Here is a 25890-nt window from a genome sequence, read left to right as displayed (position 1 = left end):
ATTTATTACATGATAAGGCAAGTAAGGTAATTTTACTGTCTATTTGTTTTTTATAGACCATATTGAGGACAATTCTTACCGCACTAAAGTTTGAAATTCAATGTGTCGATCATGCGCCGAACATAGAATCCTGTGCTGAACATATCTGTTTAGACCCGCCGAGCAGCGATGTCATTTCTTCTGTAAATTAGAAAATTACTTTAACAGACTCAGTAGGAATGTTTCTGTAAGAGACAAGCGAATTTTGAAGAATGTTCTATTTTATTTCTCCAAGTCATTTCTGTATTTGATAAGTCAGAATAATATGAACGGTCTTGGTAGAAGGTCACCAAAGAAATAATTCTATGAATTTATTTTAAAACCGTACAGGTAATATCTGACAAAAAGAGTTTCAAAGTTTCCAAAACACATTTACAAAACATATCACCATGCCCTCTGGTGATCGTGTGTTTTGACAATTTTGATTAATTTAAACAAAGGGTCCAGTGTATCAGATTCATGGATATCAAAGGTATAAAAAAGGTGAATTGAAACACTCATAGTTTTATTTTGGTGACTAACTTGTTTTTTAAGATTTTATAGTTTAAACATATTTTATTGCCAATATATACATATATACGCGGCAGGACAGGATATGGTTATACGTTCGTATATAAGTTTATTTATAGTCGCCACCGGTAACCCATATGGGCGACTCCTCTACACAACTGTTAGTAATGTTAATGGAAGGATAGTGCAAGATACAGAAGACGCTCCAATTCCAGAAGCTTCCCTGGTTCTTTAACATGACACGTGAAAGCACCCATACACGGGACTCCTATCCCAATGTTAGTAATTTATAATTTGGGAAGCGGGGACTCAAACTCACGACCCCTGGTTTCGTAGTCAGACAGTGTTACCACTGAACCACTGCGTCCGCTCTGATCCATTAGGGTGGAAATGATGGCGAATTATTTTGCACAGCTAATATTAATATAAACCAACTCTGCGTGTGTTTAAATTAATCAAGACAGTTTAGCTATGTGACATTTCGCTTCAAACATGTTTTAAAGTAAAATATTTGATCAAATTTGAAAGCGGTGATTCTCAATGCGTACATGGCGCTAAATACCACGTCGACGTGGCGTCAAAATAATATCGTTGTGATTATTTAAGCATTGTTAGTCATATCAGAATAAAAATGCAAAACGACTAACAATTGTTTCTATCTAACATTAGCTTTAAAATGTAAGTGTGGTTTGAACAATAGCCTGTCATTCGTGTTAACTATCAGAGAAAATACAAAATCACGTATGTTTTAATATGAAAAGGGACACTTTAGATGCTTAACATTATAATTGATGCTCATAGTTATAATGTTTTGGATTCACTGTACCCAGAACATGTGTGCGCACATTCATTGTACTGTTAATCTTATCTTTTTTGGTTCTATATGTGACTTTGACCTTGGACTATTTGCTTTACAGATCGTATTGATGTTATATGCAATTGTTGCAGACTTATGAAAATATTTCAAGCGATTTAGACGATACGGAGTGGACACAAGCTATTTGACATTTGACCTTAAAGTGTGACAAGGACCTGGACCTAGTGACCCGGGTTGTGCACTCTGAGCTTGACCTCGGACCTAGTGATCTACATTGTACGCTTTCCACCTCGTCTGGTTAATAACTGACGCTAGTTTTTATGAAAATCTTCCTAGTTGTTAAGATAAGATATAAAGCGGACACCTAATTAAGCTACTAAAGTTTGATCTTCAATTACGACCTTAACCTTAGACCAATCTGGGTAGGTTGTGCACTCTGCATGCCTTCTTGGTGACGTAAGACATTGGTGTTAATTTAATGAAAAATCGTCCTAGCACCTAGCTATTTTACCGTTGACCTCCATATGTGTCCTTGGCCTTGAACCTAGTGACACGGGTTTCCGATCTGCACGTCACCTTTATGCGGTTAACAGTTGATGCTATTTTATGAAAATCTTGCCACCGTTTAGGAAGATATGGAGCGGTCACGATGATCGGACGGACGAACCAATAGACGGACGTTGTCCCTTTAGCCACGTAAATGAAAAAATAGCCATATAAAAGCTTATGGAATGAATGGCACCAAAGAAAAAGTAAACGGTTATAGACACCTAAGTACGCAAATGTAAGCTGGTGTAAAATATTGACCCCGTTGAAAATTTACCCTTTTGATTAAAATTTCTCAACGTTGAAAAAGGACGTTTTGGTCAAAATTTAATGTTTAAATGTTGACGGGATCACTTCTCAACATTGGAAAAGGACCCATGGGGTATATTTCTAACGGGATCAGTATTAAATGTTACACCGGACATGCGTGCTCCGTATACATTAAATTGCGGATATAAAATTAGTTTATTGGGAAAAGGTTTTATTGATCAATACAGATCATATTGTTACTAATATTGGCTTAAAAATTATGTGTTCTTTTAAATAGTGTTACATGTACTAAATTTAGATCAGGAATTTCACACATGTTTCTATTTATAGTTAAACGGCTAGAAGCGCAAGGTTGTTTGCATTAAACAGTTTTACATTTTATTTATAAATAATATAATTTCAAGATCAAGATGTGTATTAACAAGTGGATAAATCGCCAAAGGAAGGAGGATTGAGAACAATGCGAAAGTGTTAAAGTTTATCAAAAGGTAATATTTTATGTTGATTTACATTGCACTTTCCGTAATATTGAAATTTCAGATGTGTTCTGTAGTCCGCTTACTTTATTAGATATTATAATCTTTATTGTTAAAAACATCAGGTGCACAATTTTCCATACGGAATAACAATTCTGTGAGATTTGATGACACCAGGTCAAATACCTTTTGAGGTATGTACGACACGAAGTCGGATCGACAGGGTGGAAGATCTGGGGGTGGGGGTAGAAATACCAAAAACAGACTGAAAAGGTAGGCCTAACATAAATGAAATAACTCTAACGACAATAGAATATGATTACTTCTTGTATAAGGAATTTGCATCAGATCTCTGTTAGACAAGTTCATAATTAGGCAACTAAGAAAAAAAAAGAAAGGAGGAGTGAAAAAGTCAATGCAATGAAGTGCAGCAACGTATGGAAACGAAATAGAACAAAATAACAAGTTTTAATTAGCATTATGATTAGAGCAAAGGAGCGTCTACAATTATGTCCTTCCCGCTTGCTTATCAGAGACCGGAACTATTGTAGCGATAAAAGTCATTGTGTCTGAAATCATTCGTTCTCCACCTCTGATTCATGTGGGGAAGTTGGCAGTTACTTGCGGAGAACAGGTTTGTACTGTTACAGAATCCAGGAACACTGGTTAGGCCTAAAAGTTCTTTCTTTCCGGTAACATGCTAAAAAAGTTAGGGTAGGTAGGTCGGAAATTTTTGTTGTTGATTTTTTTTATTAAGGGAGACTTTTCAGAAATTATTTTTGTGTCAAAATATGAATACAAGCAAGGGGGTCATGTCTTTAGAGCATCAATAAGGTGATTTCTGACATCACTGAGCATATTTAAAGCTTTAAAAGTGTAGTTTTGCAACTTATGTCAAAAAGTTGAAAAACATATTCTCCAAGGCCATAAAAACAGTTAGGCTCGGGCCAAAAATTTAGGGTAGATCGGGGTACCGGAAACGAACAAATTGTTTACGCCTTAGGGTAACTGCCTGCCGTTACATAACTGAGTTATACTGTTGTAAACGGCATTAAACGCAAAAAATAACAACAAACAAATTTAGTAAAATGAGTGCATAGTCCTTATAATACAGTGTATTCGGTAAATATTACTAGACAGTTTTATGTTACATTAGTTTAGGTATACGCAGAAGTTCATGAACTTTTGGGTTTCTACTGGGGGTTTTCCTTTGATTTCCATATTGGGTTCCCGAAAATGAACTCGAGTCTATAATTAAATCTAATATCGGTAACAAGTATATTTATCTTATAACCTAAAGGCAGTTTGCCAACTAAATATTAAATATCATGTTTTATATTCGACTGGTATAGTAATGCATATAGGGACTTCTGACAAATCCGTTTATTGAGATGTTTAGTCAGGATATATTTTTACACACCTTGAAGTCCAGATTTTTTTTAGAGTAAACCAAAGGTATGTTTTGTCTCAGTACGTTATTTCGTACATGTATATGTTATTTAAAACTAATAAGCGCGATAAAGACAAAATTTCTGTATTAAGTAATTTGCCTCAGTCCAGGGAAAATGGGACAGTTGTCTTTATGTATATAGAGCAAAAAATTTCCTACGTGCAGAATTTCTTTCAACTTTGTGTACCGACTGAAAAAGCAAGTTTAAAACAGAAATATGTATCAAAATTTATAGGTACCAACACTTGATCGTGCTTCAACTGAAAATAAATCGACTGGTGCATTTCAGTGTATATTTGGAGATGTACTCACTCACTTATGGCTTTTTTATATAATTATAACACGTCTGAACATCATGAGCATGTCCTGGCCTTAGGACTCTTGTGGTTTATCTGATGAAAATGCAAGCAAAATGTCTGATAAAGTTCACCAATATATTTGTAAAATAATTGCTTTTAGGTAAAACAAAAGTGATGGCTGTCTAGACCTCAGTTTACTATAAAACTTGAGAGCGCAGCAAGCAGATTTTTAAAAACAAATTGTTTTGAGATCTGAATCCTAAGCTTTAAAATATATGCTTGTAAATCGTTTGTTAGGCGCACTCTTTACTCAGATATTCTATACGCAGAATTATGTGTGTAAATATACCGTTGGGGAGACTACTTGACAGGGAGACCCCATCCTCTAATGTTTTGGTATTTTAAACACAAAATCTCTTGCATTCTGCCGAGTTTAAACAGGAAGTCATTTTTGTAAATAACTGAAGTTGCACAACATTAATGTTTTACTGAATAATAGGTTGTACTTTAAATGCTTTGTTATCATAAACAGTTCAAAACTATGAATATTGTTATTAACAACTTTTTGGTCTATGTGTTTATGAGCTGTTTTCATAAAATGGTTATCCTTTTTTGAGAAAGTGTTGTATTAATTCTGTATGAGGCGGGTACGGGGGTCCTCCCCTGTACAATCTTGCAATTTTGTGCATGTCAAATCCTGAATTCTAAAAGTCCTGAATTCTAAGAGGATTTTAATATTGAAAATCATTGTTACAGGTACTTTAGGTTTAAGTTAAATTATGTCAACAAAATATCAACAAAACTTAGAAAATTGGTATTTTAAGTAGAAATCTTTATTGTGGTGCAATATCCTTTTAGGAAGTATTACTGCAGATGGTTTTGAATAATTCAGATGCTGAATTTTAGTGAGTAATAAGGATATAATTATCAGTATGCTCTTACGCCTTTGTATACCGTTTACAACACACCTAATCAATCTAGCTCTCTTCTTCAGCAATGTTCAGTATTTAAGGTATTAGATACCTAATAGTGTACCTCCTTTTGAAGAGTATTCAATTCCTACTATAGGGGCATAGGTTCAAGCCCCACTGGGACAATTTATTTCCTTATATTCCTTTTTTCTAGCATGTTTCTACTTTTTTGTACAAAATTGGAAAGTTTTGATTTGTTGTTCAACTAAAACAGAAGGGGACAGAGTTAGACATCTAAAAATACCTAATTACATGCGGTAAAAGTTCTATAATATTTTGTCTTTACTTTTTAGATTACAGGACAAAATTTCAAACGGTCCCATAGGACTCAACCTTCTTTTTTCAATTCTGTTTCACTAAATCCTATTACTTGAGGCACCCTAGAAAACAAATGATACCGACAGTTTTATTTTTTGTTGTATAACTGTTTACCAATAGTTTCAAGTTTCCTTCATCAAAATTAATGGCATAATGAATTTTCTGCAAACATTTTGGACAATGGCCATCACTTTGAAATTTCCGTCTACTTGAGCTTGACGAAATATCATAAATTATTATATTATTATAAATATTATACAAATTTCATAAAAATACGGCACGGGTTGGAACGTCTTACCTCTAGTCAAAGCGTCCCGCTCACTACAGTGTTTCAAAGCAAAATGTAGTACTAGTAAATGGATTAATATGCAATGACATATATATGTAACGTTAGTTATGAAATATCAATGTTTTCTGTTTTTGTTATACATTTGTATCTTACTTTCTAATGGGGTACTTATACTATCATTTTTTGTTTTCATTTAAACCATATTTGTAATCATTTGTACCAAAGACACTTGGGGTTCGGACCCCCACCAACCCCATTCTCCTCCGCCCATGGTTAAGTTTAGCCAATATCTCTTAGCATTGTACCATGTATTGAGCATAGGTGACGATCATAAAATGCATTTAGCAACATTTCGGTGTGTTTTAAAAAATGTATTTTTACCATCAATGCTCTCAATATCACAAGATTTGAAACTTCATATGAACACTAGGGAAAACAATAGCCAATTAAATTTTTAAATGAATCCCTACCAATGAATGACTGGTATCAATCGACGGGTCTGTCACCATTCTGTCAAATGATACCAGTCCCGACAATTGTCATTTGTATTTCGACGAGAAATCAATAAATATTACAAATCAATCAATCTAAATTTCATGGAACACTTCCTTGCGAATTGATCCCTGCTTTGAACTGCGCATATCGTTGCCGGGTACAAAAATTAATACCGTGACGACAACATGATACCGGATTATCGCTTCAGCAAGTGTTTATACACGAGGTTTGTTTACATAAAGAAGTGATGATCTGGTTTAACATAGTTGTAAGAGTATTGATTTTGGTACTCGGTTTATGAATGCGCTACACAAAGCGAGGGTCCAGCGTAAGCAAGTGTTCCCATTGTTCGTGCAAAGTTTCAAATCTTATGATATTGAGAGCATTGATGGTAAAAAAATACATTTTTCAAAACACACCGAAATGTTGCAAAAATGCATTTTATGATCGTCACCTATGCTAAAAAAAATACATGGTAAAATGCTAAAAAATATTGGCTAAACTTACCATGGGCGGAGGAGAATGGGGTGGATGGGGGTCCGAACCCCAAGTGTCTGTGATTTGTACCATAAGAGGGCCTCATTGTAGATGAACGTCAGCTAAATGAGTCGCCCTCTATAAATATAAAATACTAATTAATTAATTTACTTACTTACTTTTAAGAACAAACCAAGCGAAGGTATGGAAATGATGCTCTCCTTTAATATTGAAGAAAATGTTATGAAATATATAGAGGCTACAAACCTTATTTTGTAATTATTAAAATGTTAAATCTAAAAGCAATTTCAAAGCAAAAAATACGGCTTTCAGAGTAATGAATGTATATGTATTTAGAAAATCTGAAATGGAGCCAGAATTTTTTTCAGTCAATTAGGAGTCATATTTTTTTTAATATGTGGAAGCCAGTATATCTTTTTTCAAGTAAAACCAAAAACAGGAATTTTAAAGCGGTCGGCTCCTAAATGCGAAAAATATGATGTTACACATATATCTAATATAGTTGGGGCAACGGGCAAAACACATATTTGTATTCAATGTTTTAAACGATATTGTGTTCCCGTTATTACAAGCGTGACCTATCCATATGTTTGCATATCACTTAAAAATCGGTAAACAGGAACACCAGTTCAAGAATAATAATTTCACATATAAGTTATTATGTCCCCCCTCCCCTTTTCGAAGAAGGAGGAATTCTAGTATATTGTTTTGCAGATATTTTGCCTTGCATCATGAAAGTTATTATGGGGTTTGGATATAACCAGTTAATGCCCACAGTTGATTTTGAAGTCGGTATTTCGAGGGTCAGGGTCATACTGACGCAGAACAGTCAAAATGTTTCCAGATGGTAACTCAAAAATGCTTGGTCCTAGGATCATAATGTTGGTCATGACTAGCAAATGACCCGTATTAATTTTTAGATTAGTAGGTCAAAGGTCAAGTTCACAGTGATCAGGGACAGTTAAACCGTTTCCGGACGATAACTTGAGAACACTTGGTCCTAGATATACAAAAAATAATAAGGAGGTGATCATGACCAGCAAATGACTCTTACTGAGTTTGAGGTCAGTAGCTTTTAGGTCAAGGTCACAGTTACCCGGAACAGTTAAACTGTTTCTGGACGATAACTTGCGAACAGTTGGTCCTAGGATCACGAAACATTAAAGGGAGGTGGGTTATGGCAAGCAGATGACCCCTATGATTTTAGGCCAGTAGTTCAAAGGTCAAGATCACAGTGACTAAGAACAGGTCTACGGTTTCCGGATGATAACTAAAGAACGCTCGGGTCTAGAATAATTAAAGTTGATAGGGAGGTTGGTCATGACACATCTTGATTTTGAGATTAGTAGGTCAGGGTCAAGGTCACGGTGACCCGGAACATATGAAAAGTTTCTGGAGATAACTTGAGAACGCTTGGGCCTAGGATCACAAAATCTAATAGGGATGTTGACCATGACAAGAAGATTACACGTTGGTTTTGAGGTCAGTATGTCAAAGAGTAAGGTCACAGTAACCCGGAATAGTTAAACAGTTTTCGGACGATAACTTGAGAACGCTTGGGTCTAGGATTACGAAACGTAAGTTGGAGGTTGATCATGACCAGCAGATGATCCTTATAGATTTTGAGGTCAGTAGGTCATAGGTCAAACATTAACGCAGAACTGTAGAACTTTTTTGCCAAATAACTAAAAAATGCTTTCGTCTAAGATCACATTCAAATTTGATACGGAGGTCACTTATGACAGGTAATTAACCCACAAATATCTATTGAGGCTAGTACATCAAACATCTAGTGAACAATAACTGGACAATTTCTGTTCCTTGTGCTGTTACTGAATGCATCAATGGGGTGGGGGTTGGGGTGTTCATGTTTTATGAGCTCTTGTTTAGAGTACAAACAGGTAATTTGAGTATAAACGTGTTTACTTGCTTCCAAGACATATATTAATTCTGTGAGAAATTAAAACATACAAATTGATACTTGCAAAAAGCCGTTGATATGATTTCTAAGCATAAAAAATTTCACAAGTGTTATGCTATTCAGTACATTCACGGTTATTGAAGATAAAGAAACAACTTTTTTTATTTTTCCTAGCGACGAATTTAAAAGAGAGTAAACAGGGGAAGTAAGCGAGTACATTGCAAACACATGTGTGGCTCTATTAGTTTGATTGCTGTGCGTTTGTTGTTCGTAATTAATACAGCAAAACTTACAATGGACTGGATTGTATCTATTGTGCACAAAGGGGAAGGATTTTTTATTAACGAGACAAGACTCAGACACAAGATGGCCATCTGCGCAAGAATGTTCGGCCCCGGCACAATATTTCACAAGTAACAATCGTGTATTAACAACACATGAATCACATGTTTTTCTCTCGTTAAAACATGCCTGGATCTAGTGACAAAAGTAGTTTTTATGCAAGAATATCCGTAAAGATTTTGAATAGAAGGGCTTTCACTTTCAGTCAAGTAGTATATTCAGTTCGCTTACATAATGATTAGAATGTTGGACAGAAAGTATATATGCGTCAACAACTCTAATGCAAGTATAAATAGATCCCAAACAGCACTTAGTCTATTAATTTCCAAATGCTGTTATGATTCCTTTCAGAAAATTGATTTCCATGCCAAGGTTGCACAAATGTGTTTATTCAAACATTTTCTTTCTGTCTATCCAAACTATAGAGTACATGTAGATATTTCATTTTAAACGGCCGATCATTATACGAAGGTTTACTGCCAACTTTCGCTTGTTTCTTACCTCCTACACCTGAATATATTTACTGAATCTTTGCTTAATTTTCTATGTCATATAAAATTACCTGTCTTTTATACCATGCAAAGTTTGTAAGTATAAATAAAGTGTATAAAGATATTTTACTTTCCTTCTGAAAGGCTTTTACATGTATATAAATGTTTTTGCTAAATAACTTTTAACCTCATTTGATCCTATTTGTTCTTGAAATAGTAAGTATTTCCCTCGTTCAGTCTGAAAATTGCCAATTTTGTTTAAAAAGAAGACGTTTAATTAGTGTAAGTGATAAATGAAGTCAATAATATGTAAAACAGTTGCGAAACCATTATGGCTAATCCCATTTCACTGGTCACTGGTTAATATTCTATTAAACCTATTTATGTGTTAACATTTTTCAGCTATTTTTTATAATCTATATTTGATAGATGGCGGATAAATACTACAGGCTTGTATGTTTTGTTGTGAACCTTTGTCCAGAACCTTTACGAGAATTTTTCATCAAGCTTGCCAATCAAGATGCGGGGTCTTCTTATACAACCCTTGATGCATATCTTGCCCACAGGCACCCGGATGTGATGGAGCTGAAAAAGAAGAAAAGGATCAGAGAAGATCAGTATCATTTACTGTATCCTGGTCATGGCACCGCTGATGTTGACCAATGGGATGTTACACTTCTTGTTACATTAATTACGGAAATGTTCGCGACGAACATACAACCACTTGATATTTTTCTCATGAAGAATGAAATTCGCGGGATACGTAACGAGTTGCAGCATCTCCCAAACACTTCAGATATGACTGACAAAGATTTTGATAGCTTCTGGGGACGTCTTGTCAATGCCGCTATGACTATAGCAAAGCAGGTGTTTAGTGCAGAGCGTGAAGAATTGTTTCGAAAGAAAATTGAAAATGCAAAATGCAATAACCTTCCAAACCTTGGGGATTCTCTATGCAAGTGGTTTGAAGAAATCATTAAGCAAATACAAAGCAATACCAATGAGACGACTTCAATTCTTCGGCAAGTGACTGTTCAAAAACCCGGACCTTCAGGTTAGTGTACTAGGAAGTTTTGAACTTAAAATTATTGGAATTAGCATCAGATAATGTCTAATTAATCAAATTCCTTTGGACTCAGTGAATGAAAATTGGACTTTCTATTTAGCAATGCATTAGTAAACAAGGCAGTCTGAAAGACAGCTAAATCCCCCGCCACTGTTATGGATAGTGAAAGGGTAAACCTTTGACCTTTAGCTGTGACCTTGACCTTGAACTGATATGGCTGACTCATGAATTCTGCACAACGTCTTGATGAGGTGATCATTTGACCCAAGTTTCATAAAAATCCTTCAAGGGGTTAGAGCTCAAACCTTTTACCTTGAGTTGTGACCTTGACCTTGAGTTGGCATGGTTGACTCAAGAGCTCTTGATGAGATGATCATTTGACCCAAGTTTGATGAAAATCCTTCAAGGGGTTTAAGAGATACAGAGTGGACACAAAATGAAAGGCTCAAACCTTTGACCTTAAGCTGTGACCTTGACCTTGAGCCAGCATGGCTGACTCGTAAGTTCTGCACATCAATTTGATAAGGTGATCATTTGACCAAAGTTTTATAAAATTCCTTGAAGGGGGTTTAGGAGATATAGAGCAGATACGAAATGGAAGACTAAAACATTTGACCTTGAGTTGTGACCTTGACCTTGAGTTGGCATGGTTGACTCAAGAGCTCTTGATGAGATGATCATTTGACCCAAGTTTGATGAAAATCCTTTAAGGGGTTTAATAGATACAGAGTGGACACAAAATGAAAGGCTCAAACCTTTGACCTTAAGCTGTGACCTTGACCTTGAGCCAGCATGGCTGACTCGTAAGTTCTGCACATCAATTTGATAAGGTGATCATTTGACCAAAGTTTTATAAAATTCCTTGAAGGGGGTTTAGGAGATATAGAGCAGACACGAAATGGAAGACTAAAACATTTGACCTTGAGTTGTGACCTTTACCTTGAGCCGGCATGGCTGACTCATAAGTTTTGCACATCGCCTTGATGAGGTGATCATTTGACCCAAGTTTGATGAATATCCTTCAAGGGGTTTAGGAGATATAGAGCGGACACAAAATGGAAGGCTCAAACCGTTGACCTTCAGTTGTGACCTTGACCTTGAGCTGGCATGGCTGACTCATGGGTTCTGCACATCGTCTTGATGAGGTGATCATTTGACCCAAGTTTTATAAAATTCCTTCAAGGGGTTTAGGAGATATAGAGCGGACATAAAATGGAAGGCTCAAACCTTTGACCTTGAGTTTGTGACCTTGACCTTGAGCCGGCATGGCTGACTCATGGGTTCTGCACATCGTCTTGATGAGGTGATCATTTGACCCAAGTTTGATGAAAATCCTTCAAGGGGTTTAGGAGATATAGAGCGGACACAAAATGGAAGGCTCAAATCTTTAAACCTTGAGTTGTGACCTTGACCTTGAGCCGGCATGGCTGACTCATGGGTTCTGCACATCGTCTTGATGAGGTGATCATTTGACCAAGTTTCATGAAAATCCTTCAAGGGGTTTAGGAGATATGGAGCGGACACGAAAGTGTTACGGACAGACGGACGGAAGGACGGACAGGAAGACGTTCGGACGGACGGAGACCATTTCTGTAACCCCCCACCAATTGTGGCGGGGGATTAATAAAATGATTAAGTCGTATATCGAATGCAATACTATCATAATTGCAGTTTAGTAATGTTTGTATGTTTTGTATGTTTAATGTTTAAAAAGACATATATTTGCTTCAGGTGACAAAAATAAAAGAATTAAAACTGCTGATGGAATCCTGGCAAAGCTTCAAGGTTGGTTATTATTTTCACAGTCATTACATTAATAGAGATAAAAATGTTAGAAAAGAAATTTGTAAGTGCATTTTACCAGTATTTAAACTATCTCTCTATTCACCATTGACATGAAAGTTTTTTTGACTAAACAAGCAATATTATATATTATCTTTATACGCTTTATATGCGAATAATTTTCTTTTACCTGAATCAGCTAGTTTTGAAACAACAATGAATGAATTACCAGAAGATTTTAGTGCACCTTCAGAAGTTGTCGACATCCGAACAAAACTTAGAAACAATCACTACGTTGTTGTCACCGGAAGTTACAATAGTCGTTATTTTGAGACAGCACTTGCAGCCATTAAAGGAATGGATTACAATTACAAACGATGTGTCGAGATGCACGAGTCCTCGGACTGGCGCCATATCGACCCCGAAGACGTTGGCTTCGTCCTCTGTAGAAATCCGTTTGGAAGTTTCTCGTATGATGAAAACAAAGCTAAAGCTATGGCAGATATATTCGACAACATGAAGCATACAACAAAAGGAGATGAGAACAAAACTTTAGACCTAGTCATAGTAACAGACCTGACGGTTCTGGCTGAGTGCAAAAGATATCATGATCATGATATCCTGGAAGAAATAGTAAAGGTTTTTGATGATACAAGTGAATCACAACCGGCGGACCTTACGCTGGGTATGTCAAAATCGATTATGATTTAATCAAATCTTTGACTTAGACCGCTAAATTGACTAAAAGCTAATTGTGAAGGATGTAGGTAATAACATAAACCGGAACTCTATGTTGTTTTATGCGCATTTGAAATTTCATTACGTTACTCTAGCTACGAGTGAAAATTCACAAATAATGAGTTTTTATTATGCATAATTACATATTTATTTTATCAAATGCATAATAAAGAAAGTATCTAATAAAATCAGTTAGAAGTTTCAGTCATGATAAAATACAAGAAGGCTCCTAGCTTCTGACATGCCCTGTTTTATTTCTTGTCCATATAAGTTTTCATGAAATTAATAACATATATTATGAAAAATATGCATCTATTTGCAATATATTTGTATTAAGTGTTAATTTTCAGGGTGTAGAAATCAGGATATGACCTCGAAATGTTTTCCAGTTGCCAACAACTTGGGAGGTAAATCATTATATCATAACAAAAACTATATTTGGTCATATTTAAACGTATCATTAATTTATAATCTTTATCAATGATAAAAACGTTTTCTTTTGTTTTTAATACTTCGAAAAAGATATTAATTCACATTTAGTTATTAAAAGTAGCGACACGCGATATCGCGAATCAGTATAGAATCAGATTAACGTCTATATGACTTGGCTAAAATCCTTATATATAAACATTTTTATTAAATACTTGAAATATTAAATAGCGTTTAATTGACAGATATTTTTTTATTCTAACAAAAGTACTGACGAGCAACTTCCTGAAGCAGTATAGCATCTCCAGCAGTCAAGTAGATGAAAGCGTAATTAAAGAGGCAAGACACAAATTTAAAGCAAAGAAAGCCGTCGTGCTTACTGGGCCAAGAAAATGCGGAAAAACATCAGTAGCAGTTGCGTTGGCGTCTTCTTACCAGCCTTCACAATGTTCGCTTCTTACAGAACCGAACGATTTTAAGAAAATTGACTTCCAGAACATTTGCTTGATCATTATCGAAGAGTTTGCCGGAAAGTACTGTTACGATGAGAAAGACGTGTATAAATGGTACAGTATGTTTGACCATATGTATAATGCTATAACGGCAGGACAGATGAACGTGATAATCACGTGCGAAAAAAGCAAACTGGACAAATGTTGCACCGAAATTTCATCCCATCCTGTTCTTAACCACAGAGTAGAAATGTCAGCACGTACCACTGTCATTAAACAGGAGATGGTACTTCAGAGTACAGAACGTAAGTATGAGCCGTCAATGTTGATATTATCTTCATTTTATAAATTTATCTCTTGTTCAAGTCCTGTAAAAATTCTTATTTCATATATATTTTCAATCCGTTTAAGTTAGATTCGTTGTACTATGAATTTGTTTATGTCAGTCATTCTGAAGTCCCGCTAGTCAGATCCCTAAGATTTGAGGTCTCTATGTGTTGACTGACAAGTAAGCGTGATTATGTGTTGCAAACAAGAAATCAATAAAACTACGAATAATATGCGTTTCAAGGTGATACGTACTCACAAAATAAATAGAAATTGTACATGTTGTTGTTACATGTGCATACGAGGGCGATTCAATAAATTCAGTCACTAATGGTCTTCCATAGAAACCATTTTACATAATCATATACTTGATAATGGATATCTAATCATTGTGCCTGAAAAATTGATTTAAGGTTCATCAAAAATGTTTATAATATATACATACAAATAGATCGTTACTGCTTATAATATATACATACAAAAAAGATCATTACTGCTTATAATATATATACTGAATTGTTAAGAAGAGGCAGGAAATACTTAATACAAAGGTAAGGTGTATGGGAATACATAATTTGTCTTATATCACATGTGCTTCAACTGTCAACGTTTTATTTTTTAGAAAAATATCAAACTTCTTTTTCAGAAGTGTTTTTTTTCTTTAATTTTGTTTTGATTGTGTGTGTAACATATTTATCTTTGTTTTTTTAATGCACAAGTTTTGTAACATTTTCAACACTGGTAATACCTGGAGATATATGGACTGTTGAAGTACATGTGGTATAAGCCACATTAAGTTGTTCCAGAAAAAAACACCCAGCCTCTCTTGAAAGCCTCTTTTACTTACTACGAATAGTTTAGTCTACCGTAGATTGTATGAAAAACAAAGGCATATGAGCCGTCCAAATATTTTTGAAAAATTAACCCAGTGGAGATTTCAAAACACTTTACAAATGCCTTAATGACCAAGTTAATGTTATGTATATGAGTTTGTATAATTATCATACAGTGGCTATATTTCAATGTTATAATGAAACGTGAAGAAAAAATAGAAATTAGGGCTTACTTTTAAGCCCGGGTTTCTTCGCGAGTATCTCCATAACTATAAAATTTCAACACAGAAATAGAACTCATGACCAATAAGGAAATTTTTTTTTCATGGCTGCATGGTACAAGACACAGAAACACGGCTCAGGTTAACTGAGTGCAGGCGTATGATTAGTAACATGAGCAGGTTAAAGTCTCGCGTGAGCGCGCCTTCATATGAACAGGCGTTACAAGATTGGTGCAGTTCGCGTCTTTCAACATATCGGGGTTCGATCGTTCGGTGGCCAGGCCTTTTTATGTCGCATATATCATACAATTTCCCATTACACAGATATATCTTGTAGCAAGTTTTACTTAAATGAATTAGGGCTTGGCTGGGCTAGTTTAGTCTACAATTTTGAAAGAAAATCACTGATTTTTATATTTGGTATCGCGCGGCATCTCGATCGCTCGAGATAAGATGTCTGCAAGCAGTCAGTTTTATATAGAATAAAGAAAGCCTGCTATTTTGTGTGTTATTGCCTTGATGGCATTTTGCTATGTTAAAAAGCATGACCGTCATGACTACGCGCGATATTACTATCGCAAAAGCTAAACAGGACTACGTTGGATTCTGAAGTTTGAATAATTTTATTACTGTGGCGAGTACTGCGTGGAGGCTCAAACTTTTAAATATCAAACCAATAACGTAAGGCGAACACACATGCAGATCAGAACAGTAGGTCATTGCTAAGCCCTTCCCATGATCCTAAAAAGCATACTCACGCATGCACGCACACACTTTCTTGATCTTTTCTTGAGTTTAAAAGTTTTGAAAGTAATATCTAAGTTGTAATGTCTGTTAAACATATCGGTCTAGTTATTTTTTTAGTTCACCTGTCACGTAGTGACAGGATGAACTTTTGTAATAGCAATTTGTCCGTCGTCTGCCGTCCGTCCGTCGTCCGTTTACAATTTCTTCGAAACTGGCCAGATCCCATCATGGGTTCTAGAGTTATGGGACCTTCAAGGGCCAAACTTTGCTATTTTTTTGCTTGTGAACATGATAGAGACCACATTTTGCAGTCAACTTTAATCAAACTTCCACACAACTTGTATTGGCATAATATCTCGGTCCCTTTCGAAAACTAGCCAGATCCCATCATGGGTTCCAGAGTTATGGCCCCTTAATGGGCCAAATTTGCTATTTTGGCTTTTGCAGCCATTTAGAGACTTCATTTATGGATTGATTTGACACAAACTTGCAAAATATCTTCAACAACAATAAATCTTGGATTCCATGATGAATCTGTCAGATCCAATCATATGTTACGGAGTTACGGCCCCTGATTGACTCCTGACAGTGAAAATGTGTTAATTTTTACCTTGTGAACACAACAGAAGTGACATTTTATATTTGATTTTAACCACACTTACATACAACTTAAGTTACAATAAGATCTTAGTTCCTTTCGAAAACCGGCTAGATTCCATCACGGGTTCTGGAGTCACTGCCCCTGAAAGGGGCAAAATTTTCTAGTTTGGCCCTTTCAGCCATATAGAGGTTTCATTTATGCTTTGATTTGAAACAAAATTGCACAGAATGATTATCTTGATGATTTCTAGGCCTGGATCGAAACTGGGTCATGTCGAATCAAAAACTAGGTCATCAGGTCAGATCAAAGGAAAAGCTTGTTAACAACCCAGTGGCCACATTTATGACCCTATCTTCATGAAACTTGGTCAGCATGTTTATCTTGATGATTTCTAGGCCAAATGTGAAACCCGGGCATATGGGGTTAAAAACTAGGTCACCCGATCAAATCAAAGGAAAAGCTTGTTAACACTCTTGTTCATTTGATGTGCATGAAACTTGTTCAGAATATTTGTGATCATGGAATATCGGGTAAATTTATTTGTCCAATTTTAATGAAAATTAATCAGAATATTTGTCTCCATGAAATCACTAGGTTAAAAAATATTTACACTGTTATTTGTGTGACTCAAATGGGCGACTTAGGGCCATCTTGACCCTCTTGTCTGATTTTGCTATGCGACATTTTGCGTTGGTGTTGCGACATATAACGGCGGACACATTCTTGCGACATTTAGCGTTAAAAGTGCAACATATAGCGGTAGATAACCTTGCGACATTTAACGGTGGTTGCGACATAAAGGTGCCACAGGGGTCAAACTAGTCTTCAAGTGAGTAACTGTCTAGAAATGTCTGGATGTGAAAATTGTCTTGATCTGGAGACGAAGACCAGTGACAGAATTTATTGAATCACTCTATAGTACTTGTGAGGCTGCGACAACGTATTTATTAAGCGAAAAGTACATGTACCAAGTATCATATTTTTAAGTCGAATTTAGGTCACAGGCACAGTCCCATGGAGTTACATATACCGAGTATAAAAAACATACAGTTTGATAATTATGGCAATGATTTTAAATATTATTGTTTTCGAGATTAGCTGATGAATAATGTCATGGCTTTACTCTAATATGGCATATCAGTACATGTGTACAAAGCCATTGTAAAAATATGGGATAAGTTTAGGAAAAACGTCACAAATACAGCAAAGTTGAAAAGTGAGAGTGAAACTGCATGCCATATAATTCTTTATGACATTTTAGATACTTTAAGCGTCGTGGACAGCCCTGACAGATCTGTAAATTATAGTGCGATTATGGACACAAGTCGTACGGGAATTGCGGGAGCATTTAACACACAGTATGGCAATGGCAAACCGACAACCATACTGAGATTGCCACAAGCAGGCACAGCTCAAGACCAATATATCTCCCCTATAGGAATACAGGGATCGGTACAGAACTTCATGACCAGTAGAAATCTGTTTCCCAGTACTTGGAACAATATTCTTCCAGCACAGGCATTATCAACAGAAAGAGGAGGTAACAGTTTATATATCAATTTGTGTTCTATTTATTTACAAGATATCAACAAAACTTGTCGTTGTTTAAAAATATACTTATTTATGTGAATGATAGCAAGGTATTTATATTATGATAATATTTTTGACCAACTTGACGTAGAAATTGACATGGCGTTAACAAGTAAAAATTTTAAATTAATAAGGATACCGAGATCGCTTCATCTAAAATATCTCGGAATTTTGCGAGATAAGCTGATATCTATTTTAATGTTGCTACGTAACGTAGTGTAGTGTACGATTATTGGATGTTATTATACCACTATCATTGTAAAATCTGTACGTCTGTGTCTTTCAAGGTGCAGTCAATATATATCAGATATATATGAAAATGATCAAATTCACGCTATTATTTATTATGTTATTTTAGATATTGTAGACAACTATGCCGGATCAACAGATACAGGTACTATGGTGGACTCAAGTAGAGGGGGAATATCGGGAGCCTTTAACATGTCGTGTAGAAACGAAACAGAAAAGACAATATTGAGATTGCCAACACCAGACAGAGCGCAGGACTTAACCATCTCTCGTATGGGAATGCCGGCATCGTTGTTGCAGAACTTTACGACTGTGCCAGCACAAACAGTATCAAGAGGAGGTAACAGTTTATCTCGAAATTTAGGTTCTTTTTATGTACTAGATATAAACAAACGCTAGCCGTTGTCAAAACTTTTATTAAGAAATTAAAGTTCTATTTCATAATGTGAATGACAAATTTAGCGAAACGGTCAACCTACTGTATAGAATTAGAAACCAACTACCACATAGCTAAGCTACCTAAACAAAAAATGCCGGTGTATTAATACAGAATTTCAAGGCACCAATTTTTTTGACAGGACGAGGCGGGCTAAAAGTTTTACTCTGCAAATCATCTTATCTACACAAGTGGTGCGTGTTAAAATACCATCCGTAATTCATTCGTGAAAATTGCACGTCTGCAAATTCTGCATTCTGCAAGAGAGAAGTGATAAATTTACTGTTTCTTTTTCAGTTGGTACAGGTCCGCTGTTTCAGATTCATGGACATCAAAAAAGGTATAAAAAGGGTGAAACGAAACACTTATTTTTGTTTTGTTTTGGTGACTTACTTGTTTTTGTACCCCCCGACAATAAAGTTGTAAGGGGGGTATACTGGTTTCAGGTTGTCTGTCTGTCTGTCCGTCCGTCCGTCCGTCTGTCTGTCCGTAGACACAATCTTGTGCGCATCATCTCTCCTCATCTCCTTGACACAATTTAATGAAACTTCACACAAATGATCAGTAACAACAGTAGTTGTGCATGGGGCATGTTAGGTTCTTTCAGAAAAAGAATTGCAGAGTTATGGGACTTTGTTTTTTGTTACTATACTATATACATAGACACAATCTTGTGTGCACCATCTCTCCTCATCCCCTTGACACAATTTAATGACACTTCACACAAGTGATCAGTAGCAACAGTAGTTGTGCATGGGGCATGTTAGGCTCTTTCAGAAAAACATTTGCAGAGTTATGGGACTTTGTTTTTAGTTACTTTACTATATACATAGACACAATCTTGTGCGCACCATCTCTTCTCATCCCCTTGACACAATTTAATGAAACTTCACACAAGTGATTAGTAACAACAGTAGTTGTGCATGGGGCATGTAAGGGTCTTTCAACAACAATTGCAGAGTTATGGACTTTGTTCTTATTAACATACTATGTACATACAGTCTGCATATGCAATCTTGTGCGCGCCTAATCTTCCGAAACCTTGCACACAATTTAATGAAACTTCACACAAGTGATCAGTACCAACCCTAGTTGTGCATGGTGCACGTTACGTTCTTTTAGATAAATATTCTGCATAGGTATGGGACTTTGTTTTTTGTTACTATACTGTGTACATACTCGTACAGTCTATATACATAGAGTCCACATAATTATGCAGTCTTTTGTGCGTCAAATTGCAATGTACTGTGCCAGTGGGGGGGGGGGGGGGGGGGGGGGGGGTACATTCATCACCTTCAGTGATATCTCTAGTTAGATTAGGTTTTATCAGGAACTGTTCTGACTTTCTAAGTGAATAACGACCAAGTAAAGCAAATCCATATGTTTACCATCATCGGACCGATATCATTTTATATTGGAAAGATTTCGTTTGGCCATTGGTTATAAGTCGAAATGGTGTCGACGATATGTGGCAGATACTGGTCTTTTGTATGTACATCTGTTTGTCCATCAGTTAACAATTTCGTTTCCGCATAATAACTTAAGAATACTTGATCTATAATTCTCAAACTTTAGTTACTATTGCCAGGGTCCCATTATTTGAGGTCAATGAAACAAAGGTCAAGGTCACAGTGACTCATTAAGCACAAAATCGATTTCTCTCAATAACTTGAGACTCCCTTGACTTGCGATCCTCAAACGTAGCAGGCACATTGACCAATATGTGTATGGCGAGGGAGTTTCCGGTATTTACCAGTGCTGTAAAACGAGGAGCAAGTTAAGTAAATCTCTTGAAAATGACGTATACTATATATGTAGATAGATGCGAACAGTACTTTGTATTCTTTTACGTTAAACCGGATAAAAATCAAAAAGCTTGACAAGTCCTCTTCGTTACTGGTAGTACATATAAATTCATTAAACGTTTTTTTTTCTATGAAAAATAGAATACATAATATTACTCTACATATGATAAAACTAGATGGGAACTCTGTGTTGTTGTTCACCTATAAAATGTAACAACGTTTTCTTCCTGTCTAAAGACGTAGATGTCATGTGCTTTGTTTATAACGCTGCTGTAAGAAAATAGGGTTAAAACGTTAGTTTGATTTCATTTTACTGCTATTTGTTGAACATGTCATATAAGAAAACATTGGTTTTAAGTGCGGTTGTAATTTCCGGTTCTCAGGTACCTGCTTGCATAGTATCTCGGCTGAGCATTGTTATCGCCTTTAGAAACTGTTACCGCTTGTACCTGATATCCCATCAGCACCTACAACCAATGAAAGAACCTGTTACAGGTAGCAGGGTACACTTCGAATTTTGGCCCCCGTCAATATTTGTAATAATTTGAACTTCGTGAGTTTGGATGTCTGTAAATTAACGTGAGAGATAATGATTGTTAATTCTTTAGAAAATTTAAACAGCTGATACATGTAAAATTCTGATGTCAGTTGTAAAACTAACTGCTGCTTTGTATGAATCGATGAGTCACCTTGGCGCGGGAAATTCAAATCATAGGGAAGGGTTCCGTGCTTGTTGATTGATACTCAGGAACATTTTTGCTATTTTGTGAAAAACGAGATGGATGGGCCCCCATTCCGTTTATTTCCTGTAGTTCAGTAGGGACTATTAAATTGAGAAATGCAATAAAATTTTGGGCAGTGCAGGCTGTTCAAAAGTGCAAAACTGATGATTTTGGCATGATATTTTAATGGTTGGTGTGAAACTTTCGTTTTTAAAACTTTCTGTTTCTTGTAGGAGAGTCCCGATCTTGTCATTAATTAAAAGCACAAAACATGCACGCAGTTTATAAAATGGCCACCCTGATTCTGCTCATTAGGGAAGTGCAATATTGCGACTCGCTACATGTAAGCCTGGCTGTGCCCAAAATTTTCGAATCTAAGTGTACCCTGCTACCTACACATAAACGTTTACACATGGCGGCTATTTTACTATTACTTTAGTTAAAGAAAACACACATAAAAAGATAATGTAATGACCGGATGTATTGAAACACTCATTTTTCACGCGCTACTATAATATAAATAAAAACAAACTGATATGGCATATTTATTATCCAGACAGACAACGGACATTTGTCGCACCTATCTGCCAATGTTCCGATCACTTACTGATATCTGTCAAATTTTGGCCTGCTCATCGGCAGGTAAATTCTACAAAGTACTAATGATAAAAAAGGAAAGAAAGAATAAGAAAACATGAGACAGTATCTTTTAAGCTCGCACTGGCGAAAGTCATAAAAGCTATTGCGACACACCCGGCGTCCACAAATGCTTTTCCTTTCCCGGTCTGACATTGTAGGTTTCATAACTTTTACTTTTATCTAAATGAAATTATGCCCCCTTTTTACACTAACTACCATTTTTTCACCAACGTAATAATAGAGATTTCACACACTTATTCGCCAAAGTAAACAACAAAGTATTTTATACTTGTGAAATGCAAAGAATTTCCTTACGTCAGTCATGTATATTTCTATCAATGCATGTTTATTTACTATACTTTATGGCTTCATACGTGTACATTTTACAATTTATTTATTTCGGGAGAATATGAAAGCAGTTAACATTTGAAGATATCAAAATTGTTTCCATGAGCTGTTATACATGCGTACATGTGTTGGCCCAACAGTTTGACGATTTGATATTTACAAGCGTGTTTAAAGATAATGTTGGCGAGATCTCCATCCATAGCTTTTATTTTATCGACATGTATAGCTAGTTTGATAACGGACGCAAATTATATTAAACTAAGAATTTGAAATAGAGTCAAAAACTAAATATAGCTAAATGCCTTTTTAAATACCTTATTTTACAGTTTTGTATTTTTATTTAACACGTGCTTTAGGAGAAGTATTCAGACCTACTCTTTGCAATTTCAGTAAATTAATTAGATATAAAATAGAAATATTGAAAAAGCGCATTGTACCGGATGCACTTCCAGATGTGTTTATCGAAATATGTCATTCAATGTAGCTAAATGCTGTCATCATTTTTACAAAATGAACATTTTGGTATGACATGTCTTGATTCTTCATTTTAGAGTAACACATGACCAGGCAAGAATTCCATCTGCACAGAGATTAACAGGTTCACATGTATGGTCAGTCAAGGATAAATATAAGAGTAACATCCGGGTAAAAGGTGACAGATATGAATGTGATATCCATGGTTGTTGCCTTTTGCCTTCTGGAGAGATTCTGTTAGCAGACTGCGATAACGTCAGACTGAAGAAACTTGATACCAGGTACCAGGTGATCAGTGTGTGTGATATGCCTATATCTCCCAAAGATGTTTGTTATATCGGTAACAATGTAGCTGTAGTAGCACTGTCCAACAATAAACTGCAGTTTGTAGATGTAAAGGGAGGTATGACACTTACCAAGTCTGTTGATACAGATCATATTTGTTGGGGACTGGCCTATGGTAATAACCAGTTATATGTTACAGATCACAGGTCCGTCTATATATACAGTAAAGACGGTATAAAGCAGCGTATTCTATATACTCATCAGTCTGGTTATACTTTCTTCCAAAATATTGCACTCAGTGATGATGGCAGTTTGATATACATCTCATACATGGATCGTGGACTTGTTACCATTGACAGTTCAGGAAACCACCTGTACACATTTACTGATTCAGAACTCGATAGAGCCGGTGCAGTTTGTGTAGATGGTGAAGGTCATGTCTTGGTATCTGACGCTTACTCAAACAAGATACTACAGCTTAGTTCTGATGGTACGAAGAGACTGGGAATCATATCATACGGATCTGATTACACATACATTACACAAACATTGTGTTTTGATAAACAAAATGCAGCCTTGGTAGTAGCTGGCTTTGATGATAACATTATGGTTTTAAAACTGCAGTGATAAAACATATCTATTAGTTGACTGTAAAATGTATAGAGCAAATAAAATTATTAACTAGAAAGTAATGTTTAAAGCATTTTTGATAGATCTACATGTTGAAATTTCATTTTGATTTTGCCTCCTTTTTTGTCCAACAAACTTATAAAGATACATGTACGTACATGTGTGAATGTTGTATAAGAGCAGGTATTAAAATGTTTTGAATTAATTATTCGCTGTACGATTTCTTATCATATGTAGGCATCTATACAGCTTAAATATCAACAAAGAAAAGGTAAACTCACACACTGCGTGACGTCATTAAGGAGGTAGGTTTCTTTGTTACCAGGGTAAATTCAAATGCAGTTGAACCGCTGCAATGTTTTGTATTTCGTGTAATTTAATGTTTTAACTGCTTCAATCTTAATTTCGTTTATCTCTGTCCCTTCAAGTACAAATTTTATCCAGGTTTGAAGTACATGACCTTCCAAAGGTATTTTATATTGAAAGAAGAATATACGGATATTTAACACTTCAGTGTATTTTGGTTTCATTGTTATCCGTAGAAGTCTGCATAATTGATAACTTTACCAGTATGCGCGTTAGCTGTCTAACATAAGCTTAAAATGTATATGTCACGGAGTTCGTGTTTCCATGCTAACGTATTTTCACTCATTTTTAAACAACAATGTATGAAGACGTTTTTTTTTCGACGGCTTCAGTGCCATTCTGTTGGAATATGTTGGGTAATATCATTAGCAAAATACCAAGCACTTTACATTGTACCCTATTTTTCTTGAACTTTTAAGTAACCATGGCAGTAGAGATGTCGTGCACTGCCATTGAAATGTCTCAGTTTTACTTTTTCAACAAACTTTAAACCTATATCCTTTATAAAATCTTGATGAATCTTTTATAGATATAAAATAACTGTTATCATGAAATAAAGTGATACCTTCGTATGATTTTGTTGTTATGGTTACCGGTGTCTTCAGCTTGCCTAATGTTTACAGTAATCAAAATTTAGATTATTTTTACAGTTAGACCCTATAACATTGCATTTTGAGGCATTTTTGGCCGTTGATTTCGAATCACTTGTCCTTCACAGTTGCGAGTTCGAAACCTCACATAGGGTGTTGAATTATTTTATGTCAGGAAGCCATCCAGCTGGCTAACGGGAGGTCAACAGTTCTACCCAGATACCACCCGTGCCTACAATAATGCATGAAAGGATACCTGGGTTTTTCTCAACCATAAAAACGCTTGAGAGTCGCCACTCATGGTATAAACAAGTGTGCGAATGTTTGGGACATTCCTCGTACGGGACCGACGCGAAAAAAATACCTTAAGTAATCTAAAATGACTTCCAATGAAGTATGTAAATGTCTTTACATTTTTTTGTTATAATTAGTAAATTAAGATATCATTATCATTGCATGTGTTGAAAAATAATTTCAAACAACGCATACAGCGCGCACAGACAAACAAACAATAAAAAAATAAAAATAAATATAGTTTTACCTAATACTGGAAACCAGATTTTATTTCAAATGTCGAAATGAAAAAAGAAAAAAAAAACATATTTTTTTAGGTATTGAATACTTTTAGGAAAATTAGGATGATATTTTCAAACTTATCTATTAACAATGAAATATACACCATGAAGGAACACAGTTTCTACATTCATCTTTATCGTACTGGTTTTTGTGATCCAATTCCCTTTCATGGCTCTTTTTGAACCTATACATTTTCAGACAATTATGAATCACATTTGCACCCGTGATTCCATAGTAGAGGGAAACTTGTTC

At 35.6% G+C, this 25890-nt stretch overlaps 1 protein-coding gene across 2 annotated transcripts; it reads left to right on the top strand.

Moving 5' to 3' along the window:
- The first annotated feature begins 2534 nt into the window (after positions 1-2534).
- Positions 2535-25044, top strand: LOC128546052 (uncharacterized). 2 transcript variants are annotated; one of them, XM_053526863.1, is made up of 10 exons: positions 2535-2670; positions 10162-10786; positions 12530-12583; positions 12780-13265; positions 13669-13725; positions 14016-14504; positions 18190-18468; positions 18877-19107; positions 19501-19539; positions 23268-25044. In XM_053526863.1, the coding sequence occupies exons 2-10, from the start codon at positions 10162-10164 to the stop codon at positions 24101-24103; spliced, it is 3096 nt and encodes a 1031-aa protein (XP_053382838.1). In that variant the 5' UTR covers positions 2535-2670; the 3' UTR covers positions 24104-25044. The 2 variants fall into 2 exon arrangements, with proteins under 2 accessions (XP_053382838.1, XP_053382837.1); XM_053526862.1 differs by having other exon boundaries at positions 19501-19543; positions 23269-25044.
- The last annotated feature ends 846 nt before the right edge of the window (positions 25045-25890 follow it).

The sequence above is a fragment of the Mercenaria mercenaria genome, chromosome 16 (assembly GCF_021730395.1).
Source record: "Mercenaria mercenaria strain notata chromosome 16, MADL_Memer_1, whole genome shotgun sequence".
NCBI classification, from domain to species: Eukaryota; Metazoa; Mollusca; class Bivalvia; order Venerida; family Veneridae; genus Mercenaria; species Mercenaria mercenaria.
The sequence above is the reverse complement of the archived record's forward strand: the minus strand, read 5'-3'. Positions and strand labels throughout refer to the sequence as shown.